Source organism: Ascaphus truei, chromosome 8, assembly GCF_040206685.1.
Source record: "Ascaphus truei isolate aAscTru1 chromosome 8, aAscTru1.hap1, whole genome shotgun sequence".
Classification (NCBI taxonomy): Eukaryota; Metazoa; Chordata; class Amphibia; order Anura; family Ascaphidae; genus Ascaphus; species Ascaphus truei.
Window position 1 is genome coordinate 38,994,288 of NC_134490.1, and position 21,332 is coordinate 39,015,619.

The 21,332-nt window shown below is 45.7% G+C and overlaps 1 protein-coding gene across 1 annotated transcript in view; it reads left to right on the top strand.

Annotated features, from left to right (window-relative positions):
• The window catches only part of LOC142502157 (phospholipid-transporting ATPase IC-like), a 50,376-nt gene that overhangs the window by 24,109 nt on the left and 4,935 nt on the right, over window positions 1-21,332 (top strand). The window contains exons 13-25 of the mRNA XM_075613032.1: window positions 258-466; window positions 558-583; window positions 2,415-2,571; window positions 6,343-6,531; window positions 8,641-8,750; window positions 9,610-9,774; window positions 11,105-11,216; window positions 12,128-12,203; window positions 12,834-12,957; window positions 17,692-17,944; window positions 18,512-18,735; window positions 19,491-19,574; window positions 20,030-20,269. Of these exons, the coding sequence (XP_075469147.1) occupies window positions 258-466; window positions 558-583; window positions 2,415-2,571; window positions 6,343-6,531; window positions 8,641-8,750; window positions 9,610-9,774; window positions 11,105-11,216; window positions 12,128-12,203; window positions 12,834-12,957; window positions 17,692-17,944; window positions 18,512-18,735; window positions 19,491-19,574; window positions 20,030-20,269 (1,969 nt within the window). The remainder of the gene's footprint in view (window positions 1-257; window positions 467-557; window positions 584-2,414; window positions 2,572-6,342; window positions 6,532-8,640; window positions 8,751-9,609; window positions 9,775-11,104; window positions 11,217-12,127; window positions 12,204-12,833; window positions 12,958-17,691; window positions 17,945-18,511; window positions 18,736-19,490; window positions 19,575-20,029; window positions 20,270-21,332) is intronic.

Below are 21,332 nucleotides of genomic sequence, written 5' to 3' on the forward strand. Positions count from 1 at the left end.
GATACAACACTGAGTGTATCTGCACATATTCCACTGGTCCACAAACCTGCCATTGTCATATGTTATACAGAGGTTAAGCTGCAGACGAGGATTCTGGGTAGTAACATGAGCAGCCACTGGGAGTGCCGCTTTTAACTTTCTATCCACGATTTGACATGGATTCCCCATAGCTTTAGCCTGCTTTAGTGTAATGCATTTTTCTGGGCGAGGTCATATCTCTGTTCTGCTCTCTCACTTGCCAACACCTCATTTTGCAGGATGGATCTGATACATGTGCTTCACAACTACTTCATCAACAATGACTTGGAAATGTACCATGCCGACACGGATACCCCCGCCCAGGTTAGGGGCAATAGCCTCAGTGACCTGCTAGGGCAGATAGAATACATCTTCACAGATAAGACCGGCACCCTCACGCAAAATGTCATGACCTTCAAGAAGTGCTGCGTTGGGCAAAAAATCTTCGGTAAGTTCCATCATGTTCCATTTCAGTCACGCGGAGGGGAATGGAAGTGAAGGCAAAAGCTCATTCAGTCTTTTAACCTTACATTCTTTAGGCACGATTCCAAAGGAAGAAGACCAGGTAAAGTATATTCTGACATAATCTGCTGATTTCTACTTTTACTATTAATTGTCCGCTGCATTGGGAGAGAGATAGACACAGAGAGAGAGAGACACAGAGAGAGAGAGACACAGAGAGAGAGAGACACAGAGAGAGAGAGACACAGAGACACAGAGAGAGAGAGAGACACACAGAGAGACAGAGAGACAGAGAGACAGAGAGACAGAGAGACAGAGAGACAGAGAGAGAGAGAGAGGACACACACAAACACGAACGGGGGGGGGGGGGGGAGAAACCTCAGCAGAGGCAGGTGTGGTGCACTGTGAAGGGTAAATGGGTAAAGTCTGAGGATCCCTAGAGATCCAATATACCAGCACAAGAGATAATCACCTAAAAGTGGTTTATTGGGTCCAAGATGCACACACATGCCTGACGTTTCAGGGTTCCCCCTGGGGACCAAAACGTCAGGCATTTGTGTGCATTTTGGACCTATTAAACCACTTCTATATGATTACCTCTTGTGCTGTGCAGGTATATTGGATCTCTAGGGATCCTCACAGACTTTTCATATATATAATGGTGTATATAGAGTTTGACAGACATGAGTCATCGTCCAATAGAGTATCGTCTAATATTTGGTCCCTATGAAACAAGGGGATAAAATAAAATAAGAGTATTTATTATGTAATAATAACGCTCAAGCTCCAGTATTTAGTATGTAGATGAAGATAAAAAACATATAGTTTATGCACACAAAGTAGAATAAAACAAGCAGCCGGTCTGTCGGTTAAAATCAGTGGTGGTATCACTCGATCCGCAACACGGCTTCGAGCACCTTTTCCTTACCGTGTATACTCTGCAGTTGCTGCTGGAGATGGAATGAGCTGCCCAGAACAGAGTTCACTCGCCTCACAGACAGGGACTCATCTGCTCTTTCAATGCCTACTTCTTATCAGTTCTCAGGGGTGCTCAACTCCTGTCCTCAAGCCCTCCCCCCCCGCCCCCCCTCCCAACAGGTCAGGTTTTCAGGATAACCCTGCTTTGACTGAGCCTCTGATTGAGCCACCTGTGCTGAAGCTGGGATATCCTGAAAACCTGACCTGTGTGGGGGGGGGGGGGGGGGGGGGGGGGGGGGGGGGGGGGGGGGGGGGGGGGGGGGGGGGGGGGGGGGGGGGGGGGGGGGGGGGGGGGGGGGGGGGGGGGGGGGGGGGGGTCTGATCACCCCTGAGCTAATGAACAAATATGCTGTATAATGATGGCATGTGCCAAGCACTGTGTCTGGACACTGAGAGTCACGTCTGTCCTTAAATGATGGTCAGCAAAGGTATTTTTGATTTATTTCCTCTTGCATTGAATATTTCACCAGCAAACAGAACATTTCAAATGCAATTGCTGTGCGTTATAGGACATTCGTCTTGGACTTTCAACAGATACAGCAAGGCAGCCGGTTTACGGTGGGACATATCGTGATATACTGTGTTATCACTGCCATGGAATCCTATGACAACTTTGTGACATTCTCCGTTCTCGTTAGTTAAAATAAAGCTCGCTGCATCTGTACATTGAGCACCGTTTTTTTACATACAGATGTAACAAGACTCTCACTGTTGCCGGTGCCACCTCTCTGGAGACCGGATCTGCGGCGATTGCGCTGTGGGGCGTCCATGCTTCTGCATTGGAACCCCACCCCGCCCCCCAGCGATAATCCTCCGGCACGGCGGATGCAGTCACGCAGCTTGCCCTGGTGAACGAGACAATAAATCTTGCTACATCTGTACCTAGACCGTGGTGTCTGGGCTGGTGGATGACGTCTGTAAGTAGGCGACTCATTAGCTTTGTGTAACCCTTGCAGGAGGTGAGTTTTGCTTGGAACGAGCATGCAGACAAGGGGTTCCGCTTCTACGACCAGTCCCTAATTGAGGAGGTGTGTAAGGATGAGGACCCTGTGCTCCGGGAATTCTTCAGGCTGGTCGCGTTGTGTCACACGGTCATGGTGGAGGAGAAAGAGGGTGGGTGATTATTATTGCCATTATGATGGTAAACATTGGTTGTTTTTTTTGTGGGGTTATCTGCCAAACACCTCAAGCAGGAAACTTAGCACATCAAAGCTCATCTAAAGTATTGTAGACTAGAGAACCACAAGGGAGAGATGTCTTGGCACTAACCTATGAAGTGGGAGTTGCTAAACTTCCTTAAGCTTAATTAAACACAACTAGTTGCATCCATATGACTTTGGCAACTTTTCTACCAGTTTCCAGCACAGACAATAAACAGAATGACAGCTCTTTACCTATTCAGTTCCCTGCCAGTGCTATGTAAATAAATATGATCGTTTTGGCCTTATTAATGACAGACACTTTTTTTTTTTTTCACAATCCTTTGTATTTCTACATTGTGCTATTAGGGCAAGCATGTCAAACTCGCGGCCCGTGGGCCGCATGCGGCCCACAACGAACATATTTGTGGCCCAGCCCAGTGGCTCCCAATCTGTGTGCCTTGGCTTGCCTAGAGGGGCGCCGCGATTATCCCTCCGATTATCCCTCCCCGTTATCCCTCCTTCTTGCCGGCCGGGCCGCAGGGGATTGGCTGCAGACAAAGCGGAAGCCGGGGGCGGGGCTTCCGCTTTGTGCAGAGCACACGGTGAGTGTGTGTGTCTGCCTTCCCGCTCCTGGCTCCTCTGTCTGCTGGTTGCTGCGCGGTGTCCCGCCCCCTTCTGCCCCGGGTGATAGGAGAAGGTAGGGGGGTGCTGGGGGGGGGGGGTTAGTTGTACATATGCCTGTCCTGCACGGATCGCATGCCTTTCCTTCCCCCCTCCCCCACTCACATCCGTCGCTGCCTCTGCTCTCCACTGCTCATCTGTGTGTGTGTGCGTGTGTGTGTGTGTGTGTGTGTATCTGTGTGTGTATCTCTGTGTGTCTGTGTGTGTCTGTGTGTGTGAGAGAGAGAGAGTCTGAGAGAGAGAGAGAGAGAGAGAGTCTGAGAGAGAGAGTCTGAGAGAGAGAGAGAGAGAGAGTGAGAGAGAGTCTGAGAGAGAGAGAGTCTGAGAGAGAGAGAATCTGAGAGAGAGAGAATCTGAGAGAGAGAGAATCTGAGAGAGAGTCTGAGAGAGAGAGAGAGTCTGAGAGAGAGAGAGAGTCTGAGAGAGAGAGAGAGTCTGAGAGAGAGAGAGAGTCTGAGAGAGAGAGAGAGTCTGAGAGAGAGAGAGAGTCTGAGAGAGAGAGAGAGAGTCTGAGAGAGAGAGAGAGTCTGAGAGAGAGAGAGAGTCTGAGAGAGAGAGAGAGTCTGAGAGAGAGAGAGAGTCTGAGAGAGAGAGTGTCTGAGAGAGAGAGAGTCTGAGAGAGAGAGAGAGAGAGAGAGAGTCTGAGAGAGAGAGAGAGTCTGAGAGAGAGAGAGAGTCTGAGAGAGAGAGAGAGTCTGAGAGAGAGAGAGAGTCTGAGAGAGAGAGAGAGTCTGAGAGAGAGAGAGAGTCTGAGAGAGAGAGAGAGAGAGAGACAGTCAGAGAGAGAGAGAGAGACAGTCAGAGAGAGTGAGAGAGACAGTCAAAGAGAGTGAGAGAGAGACAGTCAGAGAGAGTGAGAGAGAGACAGTCAGAGAGAGTGAGAGAGAGACAGTCAGAGAGAGTGAGAGAGAGACAGTCAGAGAGAGTGAGAGAGAGACAGTCAGAGAGAGTGAGAGAGAGACAGTCAGAGAGAGTGAGAGAGAGACAGTCAGAGAGAGTGAGAGAGAGACAGTCAGAGAGAGTGAGAGAGAGAGAGACAATCAGAGAGAGTGAGAGAGAGAGAGAGACAATCAGAGAGAGTGAGAGAGAGAGAGACAGTCAGAGAGAGTGAGAGAGAGAGAGAGACAGTCAGAGAGAGTGAGAGAGAGAGAGACAGTCAGAGAGAGTGAGAGTGAGACAGTCAGAGAGAGTGAGAGAGAGACAGTCAGAGAGAGTGAGAGAGAGAGAGACAATCAGAGAGAGTGAGAGAGAGACAGTCAGAGAGAGTGAGAGAGAGACAGTCAGAGAGAGTGAGAGTCAGTCAAAGAGAGAGAGAGAGTCAGAGATGGCAAGTGTCAGGAAGAAAACATTAATTTTATCATTGTTCTTTGTTTTTTTTATACAGCACTTTTCGAAATAAACCTACGTTTCTATGAAAATTGAAGTTTTTGTTTTTTTGAGGCCCACCTAAACTTAAACCTTGTTTATTTGGCCCGTGTTAGCCTTTGAGTTTGACATGCTTGTATTAGGGAATAGGGAGCTGGGTGCACCCTCTGCAACTTGAAAACCAAACTTTGGGTCTATCTACCAAAGTAATTTTGGAGCAAAATTAACATAAAGAACATAATTTTTATCTTGCATGTCAGCTTCCGTGCATCATGGTTTTTGCCACATGTGCGTCTGCCTGCGATTTGGGGAGCACTAAAAGGATGCACAGATTATACTGAGATGTAGCAAATGTAGTATCTCTGCACGTCACTTCTTGCCCCTTAAATTTGTTTATTTAAATGCTTGTTTGTTAGCGTAGGTTTGCAGCAGGAGGTCTGAACCCCCTTAATTTCAGCTTTGGGGACCCCCTGCTTCCTGTGATACAGACCTCCAAAGAGGGTGCCGGTATCTCAGCAAAGTTTAAAGCTCCCCTGTCACGTGGGCCAATAGGAAGCCCAACCTGATGATGTCACGGCTTTCTATTGGCCCTTAGGGTGCGCGAACTTTGAAACTCCGCCGTTACCTGAACCCTGCTAGTTGAGCGGCTACCGGCAACCCATATGGAGGTAAGTATCTCCGGATGCAGGGGGTCCCATGAGCTGAAATGAATGGGGTTCAGCTCCGAGGATCCTCTGCTTCAATGCTATGTAAGAAAATAAACAAAAATGGTTGGGGGGGGGGTGGGGAAACAACCACTTGGATTGCCGCCTTAAATGCGAGTTTTAACGTCTTTAATCTTTTTGGCTTCCAACGATCTGCACCAGGTGAAACAAACTGTTTCTTTTTATATATATATATAGCAACTGTAAATATTCCTGTATATTCATTTGCATTTCTTAGACAGGTCTGCAACCCTGTCTTTCACCATTATCACCCAGCACTATCCACTGCAGCAAGGGATTCTGGGAAATTACATGCAAATGAGCACACAGTGCCACCTTTTATCTCAAGCTCACATTACATGAGCAGCCCTTAGTCAATGCATGCTGCTTTAGACACAGCTTTGAAGCAAGGGCTTGGGAGATGCAAAGCCAGTAACCCCACTCACAGACATGAAGTGCTGTGTGCTGGGTGATAATGGGGAAAGAAAGAAGACAGGGTTGCAGACCTGTCTACGACATGCAAATGAACATACAGGAATATTTACAGTTGCTTTATGCTTTACTGTTTTTACCCACCATAACCTTAATGTGTGGTGTGTGTATATATATATATATATATATATATATATATATATATATATATATATATATATATATATATATATATATATATATATATTCTTTTTTTTAAAGCTCAAAGTTTATTGAAAGATTTTCAAGGTTATTGGATAAAGAAATAAAGACGGAGGGTGGTGGGTTGTGAGAGAGACCAATTTAGATATTATAAGCCGTGCACACAATACAGAATGGACCAAGGTAATGTCCTCTCCCTCTTTGCCAACTAGGGCTAAGGGGGAAAGGAAGAGGGGGGGGAGTGAGGTAGGAAGGGAGGGAAGAAGGATGAGTGAGGTGCACCACCTCACACGACTGCATTAATGTCACTGCAAAGCCAGCTCATCGGAAACCCATCTCGCCCCACTGTTTTCCCGCAGGGGATCTGGTTTACCAGGCTGCCTCTCCAGATGAGGCGGCCCTGGTGACAGCAGCCAGGAATTTTGGCTACGTTTTACTCTCCCGCACTCAGGACAGCATCACAATCAGCGAGCTGGGCACGTGCAAAACGTACGGCGTGCTGGCAATCATGGACTTCAACAGCGTGCGCAAGAGGATGTCCGTTTTAGGTGACTTTCATATTTGTCGGGTCATAAGTAGGGATGCCACGTTTTGGTGTGTATTTAAAAATGTATTTGTTTTTGCTAAAATTAGTGTTTTGGTTTTTTTTATGGGGTGTTCGGGTGTTGAGACATTTGAATTTAGTGTCTTCCCTTGTGCTGAGTTTTGGGGTAATGTATTAAAGTCTCTTGGCTGCCAAAGTAGGACAAATACGGTACCAGATTTATTAACGGGAAGAATACCATGAGGCGCAATGGCGAGGTTTTTTCTTTAACCCTTAGGGCGCAGCTATGACGTCACAGGGTCTGGCGCTCAGGAGGCGTCATGACGTAGTAGCCGCTCGTTCTACTAGGGCAGATAGAGTCCTGCGCTCCAATCCACAGTCTGAACGGACTCCTCCCCCTTCTGTTAGGTCATCAGTGACAGGGTGATCATGTGACCGCTTCTCGACAGTGGTCGCCGCATCAGAGTGACAGTGGCACTCTGGCGCCGCCGTCCCTCCGGCACTCAAAGAGTTAATAAATGGAGTGCTGTTGTTTTGCCCACATCTTTTCTCCTGATGATGGGTACATAGTTCCATAGTAGATGAGGTTGAGAAAAGACGTACGTCCATCATGTTCAATCTATACTAAATGTAGATGACAGATACTTTATCCTATATCCGTACTTACAGTATATTGATCCAGAGGAAGGCAAACAAAAACTCACAGTGACATGTCATCCAATGATTTCTCATAAGGGGAAAATAAATTCCTTCCTGACTCCAAATATTAGCAATCAGATTACTCCCTGGATGAACATCCTTCCCATGTTTACTTATTTGGTATATCCCTGTATACCTTTCCTTTCTAAAAAGATGGCCAACTTTTTTTGAAGATATCTATTGTATCTGCCATCACAGTTTCCTTGGGTAATGAGTTCCACATTTTAACTGCCCTTACTGTAAAGAACCCTTTCCTTTGTTGCTGGGGAAATCTCCTTTCCGCCAACCTAAAGGGATGACACCGAGTCCTTTGTACAGCCCTTGGGGTGAATAGTTATTTTGAAAGTTCCTTGTTCTGTCCCCAAATATTTTTGTATATAGTTATCGTATCCCCTCTTAAACGCCTCTTTTCAAATGTAAATAAATCTAATTTAACTAGCCTCTCCTCATAAGTAAAATTATCCATCCCCTTTATTAATTTTGTGGCTCTTCTCTGAACTTTCTCTAGTTCCATAATGTATTTTCTAAGGAGTGGTGCCCAAAAATGTACTTCATATTCAAGGTGTGTTCTTACTAATCCTTTATAAAAGGTCATTATTACTGTATGTTTACTTCCCTTTTATCCCTTGCCTGTGTAATACAAGATAAGATCTTGTTTGCCTTTGCAGTTAGTGCATGACTTTGGGCATTATTGCTGAGCCTGCTGTCTACAAGCACTCCTAAATCCTTCTCCATCAAGGATTTCCCTAATTTATCCCCATTTAATTTGTAACTCGCCTGTTTATTCTAGTTTCCCAAATGCATAACCTCACATTTATATGTATTAAACATCACTTGCCATTCACCTGCCCAAGTTTCCAATTTATTCAAGTCCTTCTGGAGAGAAATTACATCCTGCACTGATTCTATTACCTTACACAATTTACTATCATCAGCAAAGGTGGAGACTTTGCTCTCGATGCCAACCTCAAGGTCATTAATAATCAAATGAAAAAGCGGGGTCCCAGTACCAATCCTTGAGGTACTCCACTCACAACTTTAGCCCAACCTGAAAAAGTTCAATTTATGACAACTCTGTCAATATGGTGAACTTTGCTTTCCTCCAAGCTTATGGGATGAACATGTGTCATTTGTACTGCCCTAGGGATGAATATTCTTTTGAAAGCTCCTATTTGTATATAGTTATCATATCCCTTTTTAAATAAAAATGAAAATAGAAAAAACAACTGGGCATAGAAAATAACAATAAGGTTTGGTTATTCTGCGTTTAAGGACATCCCACGTTGCTCACTTTCAAAATACGCCGTATAGGGGGGAACGGCACCTTTAACTAGAAGTGATTGATCAGGGTGTTTATTAGTTTTTTTTTAGTGGAAACCAGAACACTTTGTTATAATGTGGTTGTTTCCTACAGTCAGAGACCCAGAAGGGAAGATTAGGCTGTATACCAAGGGGGCGGACAACGTGATCCTGGAACGGGTGAATCCTGACTGCAAGACTGATGTCCTCATGAATGCTCTGGATGTGAGTACCAGCCCAGCCTTCAGTAAGTTATTTTGGGGGTTCAATATGAGCTTGTAGGTGTCCTGTATGTTCAGCCTTCAGTAAGCTCATTATCTGGTGCTCGGAGTTCTACTAACCCTGAGGACCTAACCTGGCACTGGCCATGAGGCAGAGCGTGCTCTACTAACCACAGGTCCCATGGGCACAGTGTCGTCACATCCTATCTCTGCTTGTCATGGGCGGCTTAGTTTGGCTGCTGGGTACCTACACTCTCAGAGCCCCTGTGTGTAAGAAGCTCACTGCATGGTCATTTATGTACCCTGGTGACCGACCCGATCATAGGTCCATACTCCCCCTCCCGTTTCCAGCGTACAAAGTAAAAACAAAATATCAACTAATTGTACCTATATTATTCTGCTGTTCAGTATTCTACCAGTACAGAATACCCAGAAAGAACTTGCACCCACCATTAGCAATTTCTTCAAATATTTCTCATTTCTTGAGTACTGATGCTCAGACCCATTGCCTCCACCAATATACTTGCAGCCAATACAGAAACGACAATGCGTTGGATCAGCACCTTTCCTGGGGAAAGGGCATAGACCCTGAAACATTGCAGTTTTTGTGCTAGGTAGGAGTAGATGTCTAGATTAGGTCTAACCCCCTTATTATTATTTTTGTAAAATTTCAATTAAAAAAAAGAGGGATTATTTGAACTTTATTTCACTTGTCATATTTGTTTTACGGTGTCTACCAGCTCCATTAAACACGTCGCTGTCATCCTTTTAATTTAGAAGTATTGTGTTTCTCAGGTGCTCTGGCCGATGTCAGGTGCCCAACCCTGGTAACCTCTCCCCCTTCCCCTCTCTCTCCCCTGCAGGGATTTGCGGAGGACACGCTGAGAACGCTGTGTTTGGCTTACAAGGATGTGGAGGAGCATGTCTATGAGCAGTGGAGATCAAAGCACCAAGAAGCCAGCGTTAGCCTGCAGAACCGAGAGGAGCAACTGGGCGCTGTGTATGAGGACATGGAGACTGACTTACAGGTGCCAGCACTGCTCAATGTTTATGGTTCCAGCAGCATCGCCTTTCCAAACTGGATGTAGCGCTAAATCCCAGATTATGATAGCAAGCAAAAACACAGATCGCGGAGCGCAAATGTCCTCCGGGTACATATGAGAAAGGGGACAAATATAAAAAAAAAAAACCAGTGCAACACTATTTGGCAATGTGGACAATTTAGGAATAGATTCATGTTAATCCCACTAATGTGATGTCCAATTCACATGAGAGAACCTCACTGCATACCAACAGCAAATAGCAGAACTCTTCAAATAATCCTTAAAGGAAACAGGATCTTGTCCTCGTATAATAAAAGAGCGAAGAAGAAAAAAATGCAATATATTTTTTACTCTCGTAAAGGTAATAAAGAATGCACACATACCCAGTAAGCTCATCTAAACCCCCAAAATTATATATGTATGTATGTATGTATGTCAAAAGGAGTGCTAATGAGCGTGGCACTGTATACTACAAAACACAAAGGGAGCCCAGAGCTACTTCCAATATGAGAGAGAGATATCTATCTTGAAATAGGGTCATTTAGTTTAACCCTTTATCCAAAGCATTATAAGCCTTCAAGCCACTTCAAGGCATGGCCATAATATCGCAGGTCTTACCACTAACTGATTAAAATTCTTATTTACCTGTATAATTACAGGAAGAATGATCTGCATTGGATCTGTCACAAACAGCTGCATGAAAAGAATGCACTTCCAAAACGGAAGAGAAATACAGGCAGTAGGATCACCCAGGTTCCATATCAAAGCCGTCTTTCCCCTTTATCATGTGTACCTGAGCACATTTGCGCTCTGGGATCTGTGTTTTTGCTTGTAATCATGACCCCTGGAAAGAATCTTTCTGTCGGAGCTGCACTGCCGCTTATGGTTGTATTTCCATTTTTTATGTTCTTGAACATTTTTTTACTCGCGTGTTATTTGCGCCTCATTTTTTTTCCTTGTTTGCACATATTATGATACCGCCTTATTCTGCAAGCAAAACCTTTTTAACTCATTATTAAAGATGTGGGACCCACGATTTAGAGGACCCCAGAATATAAAACATCCTTTTTTTTTTTTTAATATATATGATCTATTATGTATTCATACAATACACATGTTCTATGGTATTTTTATTTACAGTACACATATAAGCCTAAGAGATTTCCACCTAATGGAGAAATCGTGATTGGAAGGGTTTCGTACATTGTAGGCAGGTAACTCACTCGTGCTCAGTCAGGGCAATACACAGGTATCACAGAGGTAGAAGGGAGGCACAGTGCTGCGGGCACACAGCTGAAGTCTTATTCTCTTTTAGTTACTGGGAGCCACAGCCATTGAAGACAAATTACAGGAGGGGGTTCCAGAGACCATCCAGCTTCTGAGAGAGGGGAACATGAAGGTTTGGATGCTGACCGGAGACAAGCAAGGTTCGGTTTTATCTACTGCTTTATTTCATCGCGGCGAGGCTAGCGGGGCCTGCAACGCATTGCAGAGCAATATATAAATACATGCACAGTGATATAACGCGCAGAGCGATGTAATGCACAGCGGTGTAATAACACACAGAGCGACATAACACGCAGAGCGATATATAAATACATGCACAGTGATATAACGCGCAGAGCGATGTAATGCACAGCGGTGTAATAACACACAGAGCGACATAACACGCAGAGCGATAGAATAACACGCAGAGCGTTATAATACGATGCAGAGCGTTCTAATCACATGCAGATATAATACCATGCAGAGCAATATAATACCATGCAGAGCAATTATAATAACATGCAGAGCGATTATAATAACATGCAGAGTGTTATAGATATGTGTAAAAAAAAAGGTATAAAATGCAGAGTGTTATAATACGATGCAGAGCGATATAATCACATGCAGATATAATAACAAGCAGAGCAATATAATACCATGCAGAGCGTTATGTGTAAAAAATAAAAATAAAGGAATAATATGCCAAGCGATCTGATAACATGCAAAGCGATATAATAATATGCACAGTGATATAATAATATGCACAGTGATATAATAATATGCCAAGCGATCTGATAACATGCAAAGCGATATAATAACATGCAAAGCGATATAATAATATGCACAGTGATATAATAATATGCACAGTGATATAATAATGTGCACAGTGATATAATAATATGCACAGCGATATAATAATATGCACAGCGATATAATAATATGCACAGCGATATAATAATATGCACAGCGATATAATAATATGCACAGCGATATAATAATATGCACAGTGATATAATAACATGTAGAGATATATAATGTTCCAGCAACCAACAGACGTGATATTTCATTGCAGACACGGCAGTGAACATCGGATATTCCTGCCGTCTTCTCACCAGTGACATGCAGATTGTTGATGAAAGTGACATACGGTACGGGAAGGGGAATCACACAACCGACCGCTTCCCAGCTCGGGTACTCAGCTTTAAATCCAGAACATGTCATAGGGTTTGAGTGGATACCCCTGGGCCCTGTACTCTGAGTGTGCATCCAGGCCTGGTTTTGTATTAAAAGTAATATACATTTTCATAAAAACCTGATACTTTACTGACCATAAAACGGTATAGAACAAGGATGGCCACTGGCCACATTGCCACGTGAACCGCATTAGGACATTCTCACTACTGTGTTGCGTTCAAAGGTAGCTAACAGCAGGTGTTGTCTAGTGATACAGATGTTTAAAAAAAAAAAAAATATATATATATATATATATATATATATATATATATATATATATATATATATATATATATATATATATATATATATATATATATATATATATATATATATATATATATATATATATATATATATATTAAATCTGTTGCCAAAAGGTGGACTTGTGTTTTTATAAAGTAGAATAAACGGTGTCCTCCTTTTAATAAAGAACAGTACGAAAAGACATTATGCTAAAGTTATATGAATAGGGGGTGATCACACCAGTAGGAGTTGTGCTGTCACTTGGGTTGAGCATTTGTATCCTTCTTTGCATCTATTAGCAGTATCCTGGATCACTCTATGGAGAGCACCACAGAGAGGAAGGATGTGCCCCGCGGAACAGATTTCCCAGGCCGTGAAGAGGCGTGGGGCAACAGGGCACTCGTCCTCACGGGGGACTTCCTGGTAAGACACAGTGTGGTGGATGTAGCAGACTGCCGATATTTGGGACTTGATGTCAGTTTCCTCTGTGAAAAAATGTAAGAAATGTAACCCTTTTTTATTTTGCTATACCTCAGTCTGAGGTGGGGGCCTGAGTATTTATTTATTTATTTATAAAATATTTTACCAGGAAGTAATACATTGAGAGTTACCTCTCATTTTCAAGTATGTCCTGGGCACAGAGTTAAGACAAATAATACATGGTTACAAATACAGTTACATAAATGAGCAGGGTATACATTATATACAAGACATTGCGTGCACAGTTAAAGAAAATATATATTATGGGCGTATGAAACAGTTACAGACCAGATTAAAATGTGAGACAGCCTTAGATTTGAAAGAACTTAAACTGGTGGTGGATGTGAGAGTCTCTGGTAGGTTGTTCCAGTTTTGGGGTGCACGGTAAGAAAAGGAGGAGCGGCCGGATACTTTGTTGAGCCTTGGGACCATGAACAGTCTTTTGGAGTCTGATCTCAGGTGATAGGTGCTGCATGTGGTAGGGGTGAGGAGCTTGTTCAGATAGCTGGGTAGCTTGCCCAGAAAGTATTTAAAGGCAAGACAGGAAAGGTGAACTTTGCGCCTAGACTCTAGTGATGGCTAATCTAGTTCTTTGAGCATTTCGCAGTGATGTGTGCTGTAGTTGCATTGGAGAACAAAACGACAAATTGAATTGTAGAGGGTGTTAAGTTTGCTAAGGTGGGTTTGTGGTGCCGAGCCATATACTATGTCTCCATAGTCAATAGTTGGCATTAGCATCTGCTGTGCAATACGCTTTCTGACCAGGAGACTTAGGGAGGATTTGTTCCTGTAAAGTATCCCTAGTTTGGCATAGGTCTTGGTTGTCAGGGTATCAATGTGCATCCCGAATGTTAAGAGGGAGTCAAACCATAAACCCAGATATTTAAAACTAGTGACAGGGGTTAGGGTGGTGTTAGCGTTGGTTCTAATCAGGAGCTCAGTCGCTGGAAGCTTTAAAAATTTAGTCTTGGTCCCAAATACCATTGCTACAGTTTTGTCAGTGTTTAAAAACAGTTTGTTTTGGGAAATCCAGTTTTCGAGTCTCAAAAAGTCAGACTGAAGTATGTCTTGAAGGTCAGAGAGGCTATGGCTGTGTGCATATAGGAGTCCGCACAATGTTGGGAACCCTCACACGTGCATAGGGCCAGTAAGAAGGGGACACCACAGCAGGATATATATAATGGGTTTATAAACAGAAGGAATAGATAGAATACACAGGTTATCAGTAACCACGGGATCCTTACGTAGCGCAGTTTCCCCCTCACCCTATGGGAGATGTGGCGGCTACTGAGTGTGTGGTGCTTTACCTGTGGCTCACAGGAGGCCTGAACCTCCGACGCTGGGAGCCTGGGGTGGACTTGATCCGTCTGGTGACAGCGCCTCCGCCCATGAAGGATCCGATCATTGTAGGATAACCCAGTCACACAGGACGCAATGTAAGAAATGCACACTGGTATGATATAACAGGTTTACTGAACAGGTAATAACATAACACAGGCCTCACAGGGCCCCCAACCACCGTGTCCACACCCTGCCGGGGTTTACCCCAAAGTACTGAGGTGCTCTGGGCACTAACCTCCCAGTGTCCACAGAAGCCAACCCACCCAATATATGTGACAGCGCAGCCCACAACTCGTGTTAAAGTTGGCGAACTTGTAGGTGTAGAGATACCTGCCGGGTGCTCCAGCACCTGGTAGCGCCGACTGAAGAGAGGAATCCGTCCGGTCCCACGTCGTCAGCGATGAGTCCGCCTCCATGTGGGGTGGTGTCCAGCTGCAGGGTCCCACCTTAACAGTCTCTGGATGCGTTGGTGGTCCGGTCCCAGACCATAGGCTGCTGATGCGGCGTTCTGCTTTGTTCCTGACACTAATGATGCTAAGTGGGGCAGTGTCCCTGTCTAAGGGGCTTGTCCCTATAGCAGCCACAAGCTAATTTGGGGCTCAGGGCCTACCTTGGACCTAGGGGGATAAGCTAGGCATAGTCCTGGGAAGCACAGCTCCCTGGACACTACCTCTCGGCTTCTCTCCTTCTGCAAACTGGCGTGGTCTCCTAACGCGGAATGTATCAATATGTGGAAGCAGGGGATTGCTGCAGCCCTATTGGCTGTATCTCCCCATCTGACTAGCAGCCCCTGGGGCTGCTGGGGATTGTAGTTCCCTGGCGGAGCTGAACTGTAATAGCCGCCACTCTGTCTATGCTACTGCGCATGGATCGCTGCTCCAGCCCACACCGCAACTCCCGGCATACCGGGCATCTGTCCACACCCGCAGCCGCCGCAGAAGTAAGGGGGGGGGGAGCCCAACAGGGCCAAGGGGAGCCCAAAAGGGGACCTGGGCTATACTTATAACTAGGATCACTGCATACACTATATAACATAACTACTAACATCCCAGCGTAACCAAACACTGCGCATGTGTGTGTGTGTTAGTCACTGTATAAGGCCTCCCAATCCTGGGTGATCAGGCCGTGCTGGGTGATACCAGTATTTTGTTAGAGCTCATAGTTTGAAGTACAGGCCTGCAACTGACATTTCAAAGATATATAAAATGTGTTACCACTTTCCTGTGACTGCGGAGGACCCCCTCCATCAGCCGCCTGTCTCCTGCCTTCACGTGGGACACATGCTGGAGGCTCTGGCCACAGCCTCACTCCCTCAGCTCCATGCAGCTCTGATCTATCAGGGCTGCCCCCAGCACTTAACGCTCACTCCCCCTCATAGTCCCTTCTCCTTCAGCAGCCTCCTTACTGGCTTAACATAGTCGTATGTCCATGGAGATGAACCTGCTAGGGGGCAGTGTTCTGTGGGCAGACACAGGGGTTACAGAAAGTTGTTTGTTTCACTTGTTGGGTTTGATGCTGATTCATAATGTCAGCGCAGGATTATACCAAAGAGGAAAAACTGCGTCAATTAGAGGCCAAAACATTAGTCCATCTCATTGTAATATTGTGTTAAGTAACGGCACGGCTAACTATTGCCACTTTCTGTAACTTATTTCACTGTTCTAATTATTCCCTATACTGTAACTCTTACCCCCAACTGCTTCTATAACTGCCCTATACAGTATGTCTTCCTCCAACTCGTCCTAAAACCCCTCCCTATAACTCTTCCTCTAACTCCTCCTATAACCGCTCTCTATAACTGTTCCTCTACCTTCTCCTATTACCAGGGCCGCCGAGAGGAGGGGGCAGTCAGTACAAGTGTCCCGGGCCTGTTGGCCGGACAAAGTAGTTTGCGCCAGGTCCCGACTTTCCCCACCGGCAGGCCTCTTTGTCTATCTCTGTCCCACCTCCGGGCCCTCTGACGTCGGTGCGCGATGGGCCTCTCTGTCGGCACACCGGAAGAAATCTTGGCCTAGCGTCTGTCGCGCAGCGCCATTAGTGGGAGGCCCGGCGCACGCTGAAGTCAGATGGTCTGGCGTGGACAGAGGGAGGAAGAGGTCTGCAGGGCGGGAGAGCCAGGGCGCGGCGGTAACTGCTCTGTCTGGCTGCCGGCCCCCCTGCAGTCACCGAGCCAATATATGTATTTGTTTTTTTTTAATACACTGTATGTATGAGGGGTTATGTATGTATTGGGGAGGGGGGGGTTGTATGTATTTGGGGGGGTTGTATATATTTGGGGGGTGGGGATTTTTTTGTATGTATTTCGGGGTGGGAAGTTTTTGCATTGGGGGTGGTGTTTTATGGTATATTTTGTGCGGGGAATTTTGTGAAGGGGGAGAGAATGAGTCTGAGGAAGGGGATTAAGTGAGAGTGGGGTAATTGACGGAGGGGGGGAGTGAGAGAGGGAGTGAGTGAGGAAAAGTAAGAGTGAGACGCAGTGGAGAGAAATACATGTGAGGCGGGGGGATTGTGTGAGTGGGGTAATTAATGGAGTGAGTGAGAGGTGAGACGCAGGAGAGAGAAATTCATGGGAAGAGGGAGGGAAATAGAGGGGGCTTGTGAGGTGTGAAAAGGGGCTGGGGGGGGAGGGGTGAGAGACAGGGCCCCAGTCACAACTGTAGTCCTGGGAAATCTGTCTGCGTCCCTGCCTATAACCGTTCCCTATAACGCTTCCTCTAACTCCTCCTATACCCGCTCCCTATAACTGCCCCATATAATTCTTCCTCTACCTCCTTCTAAAACTGCTCCTTATAACTGCTCCCTATTACTTATTCCCTAACTGCTCCTATGACTTGTCCCTATAATTCTTTCTATTACTGCTCCTACAACCGCTCCCTATACTGCCTCCTGTCACCTCTCCCTATAACTCCCCCCCCCCCCCCTATAAGTGCCGAATATGTTGGCATCTTCATGAAATGATCACATTAAAAAGGCAGCATCCTATGTTCAAGGCACCATGTTGCTCACCTCCCCTGTATGTAGGGTTGCCAGGTGTCCAGTATTGAACTGGACTGTCCTGTATTTGGACACTCTACCCAGTAAAAAATGAGCGGTAATACTGGATATGTATGTGTCTGGTATTACCTCTCAGAATATAGTGACCTGACTGGCTTGGTGGGGAAGTGGGATTTCCCAGAGCAAGGAGAGAGCAAGGCTATTGCTAGGGGGCAGGGCAGCTTCCTCCATCCTGATTGGCTGCTGCTGGGTAATGCAGCCAATATTTCACCATCGTGTCCAGTATTTTCGGAGAAGCCACCTGGTAACCCTACCTGTATGTACCTTTCTCCCCCCACAAAGAGCAGCTTTCTGGATTGTGAGCAGGAGCCTGAGATGTCTTTGTGGAGGAAGCTGAGAAGGAAGGGGGAGCCGAGCCAGAGGTCAAACCAGAGAGGACTAGCACTGGTGGAGCTGGCATGCCGGTGCCAGACTGTGATCTGCTGTAGGGTGACCCCAAAGCAGAAAGCCAGCATTGTGCAACTAGTGAGGAGCAATAAGAAGGTCACCACGCTTGCTATCGGTGATGGAGGCAATGATGTCAACATGATAAAGAGTAAGGCATACAGAGGAACAATACAGGTGTAGTAGATATAGAAATATAATTAATACGAATAATTAATTCCCCCGTGGTCTAGCCTTTGAAGTGGGTGAACATGGTTCAAATATCACTGTCACTAACAGTATGGACAGTGCTGTACATATGCTATATGCTTTCACAGGCTCTGTCCGAAGAGCTTACAATCTACAGTCCGGTGTCCGAAGGGCAAGGAGTTAAAGAGACTGCCACAAAGGACACAAGAAGCTGATACTGGGATTCAAGTTGGGTTCTGCCGACTTCAAAGACTAGCACTATTGCTCCTGGGACAGCTGGTCCCCAAATCCTATATATCTGTTTTTTATTTTTTAAACTGGGGACCTAAAAGCAATTGATTTATCTTGGTGACCCCCTCCCCATTCTGCGTTATTGATGCAGGGAAACAGCCTTCTTTTTCTGTATGTCTCTTTATTTCTCTCTCCGCTCCCCTCTCTGTCTCTTGGTCACCCCTCTTGTCTCTCTGTATCTCCCAGCGCTCTTTGCAAGAGTGTGCAGGACTTTTCACCTGTGACCTGTTTGTTTCAGCTGCTCACGTTGGCGTGGGTATCAGCGGGAACGAGGGCCTCCAGGCCGTGCTCGCCAGCGATTTCGCCGTGGCTCAGTTCTGCTTCCTCCAGCGTCTGCTCTTCGTCCACGGCCGCTGGTCTTACTTCCGCCTCTCCAAGTTTCTTCGCTATTACAACTACAAGACCTTCACCAGTCTGGTGCACAACATCTGGTTTGGCTTCTTCAACGCGTTCACCGCTCTGGTAATGTCAGCTCTGAAGCATCCCCCAACCTGCCAAACCACACAGGGTCACCTACAGACACCAAAATTAGGATAACGGGCACTGATATTTTGCTGCCGTGCGCCCAGCAAGATTCACCAAAAGTATTCCTGTCATTGTTTAGTCACGATAAATAGATCCATGGCTCTGCACACAGATACTCGCTGCTCTGTAATGCAGTGCTCTGCACACAGATACATGGTGCTCTGCACACAGATACTCACTGCTCTGTAATGCAGTGCTCTGCACACAGATACATGGTGCTCTGCACACAGATACTCACTGCTCTGTAATGCAGTGCTCTGCACACAGATACTCACTGCTCTGTAATGCAGTGCTCTGCACACAGATACTCGCTGCTCTGTAATGCAGTGCTCTGCACACAGATACATGGTGCTCTGCACACAGATACTCGCTGCTCTGTAATGCAGTGCTCTGCACACAGATACATGGTGCTCTGCACACAGATACTCGCTGCTCTGTAATGCAGTGCTCTGCACACAGATACACTGCGCTCTGTAATGCATAGTGTTGCATACAGGTACACTCTGCTTTGCATACAGATATATATATTGCTCTGCACAGAGATACGCTGTGCTCTGTAGTGCAGTGTGTTACATACCAGTACAAACTCCTCTGCATACAGCTACACATTGCTCTACTGTCAGATGCAACATTTTCTTTTTGTAACAATAACCTTTTAACTAGATGTCCGGATTTTAATTTCATTTCTGCAGCCTGCGTTTGAATCCTGGTACCTGGTGTTCAACGCCGTCCTATACACGCTGTATCCAACGCTCTGCATGGGGATCCTGGACCAGGTACATAGGGGATGGGACCATCACATAAAAGTCGATTTCCAGGGACACCTGGGAGCAGAATGCAGACGGCCCCCTTATCTCCCCCGCTGACGCACACTAAACACAGGCATCATTTAACATGCTGCCCTCTGCCATTCGTGGCCACTGGCCCCCAATATAGCACCTGATACTCTTTAACCACTGTACACTCTAACACACACACACACAGTCCTTGATTCACATATTTACTAAGCGATGTCAGCATCAGAAAACCCCTCGTAGCCCATTCACTTGAATTGTCTGTAAAGGGTCATATGGCATAGCACAACTTAGAAGACATGGAGCATATTCTACACACACACACTGATATATCCAATAATATACACAGCTATTCACACAGAGACACACACCCACACAATGCTGACATTGTAAGCCTGGCTACAACATAGTCCCACTGTCTTTCCATCCGCCCTCAGGACGTGGATAGTCGGACCAGCCTTCAGCACCCAGAACTGTACACAGTGGGCCAGAGAGACTTGCTCTTTAACATGAAGATGTTCTTCTTGTCTGTGCTCTATGGAACGTACACCTCCCTGGTCATGTTCTTCATCCCGTACGCAGCCTTCATCGACTCCGCCGGGCCCTGGGGCCTCTTTGATTACCAGGTTTTTTCCTTCACCATGAGCACGATCGCCACTCTGTCGGTTCTGGCCGAGGTAAGACGACGCGCGGATCTGGGGCACTGAATGCCGCCGCTTTTTAACCCTTTTGCTGCCAAAGGGGCCCGCAACGTATTTGGCCGAAACCTCTCCCAGCAAAAAGGGTTAATTGTCCAACCTAACGTCTGTAAATCTATATTTTTATTTCACATATACTTTTCTCACAGAGCTGTAATCTACATATAGGGGCTTATTTACTAAACGTCGATAAGTAACTTATAGCACTAATAAATGCCCATATGGTGCGATATTGCCTGTGTAGCTATTCACAAAGCAGGGCAATGTCGCACTAAAACGACTTTTTATAATACTATAACACTCTGGCTAAAACAAGCCGTGCGGTAAGCCAAAAAGTGCCCGAAATCAACATTTATTTATTTTTGCCAGAAACTGCTATTCCCTAGACTCCGATACGCGTACAGTACTATAAAAACGTGCAATCTTTTCTCGCAATTGCAATATGCACAAAAGAAGTTTCTTTTAGTTTTACTGCATGGGCTTGATACTGGGGGTCTCCGGGGGTCCCCGCGGGCCTCCGGTATCAAGCCTATGCATTAAAAATAAAATTGCAGACAGTTTCATTACCTTAGCTTAAAAACGAGAGGGTTAAATAGCAGGCACTGCATAGTTGTTGGTACAGGGGGTGGGTGAAGCTTGTAGTTGCCCCAGGATAGTGTTAGGCCTCGGGGGAGGGTGGCAGTAGAAGTTAACCCCTTCATTACCTTAGTGGATGCAACCACTATGATAATGAAGGAATTAACTCCTCGCTCTACCCTCCCGCAAGTCCTAACACCATCCTGAGGCAACTACAAGCTTCATCCTTAGTGAATACCGTTTGGACACACATTTATTTTTTTGTAGTGTGGTAAGGCAATGTAAAGTCGCTCGGCAATGCACTGAATTTATTGACGTTTATTGACGTTTAGTGAATAGGCCCCATAGATTCTTTCAGGCACAAATCCATGCGCCTTCGAGCCTACAATCTAATTTAGAAGCCTTTCCTTTTTCATTTCTTGGTAGCTGTCATCCGCACTTATGTTTGGAGCTTCACTATGCAAGT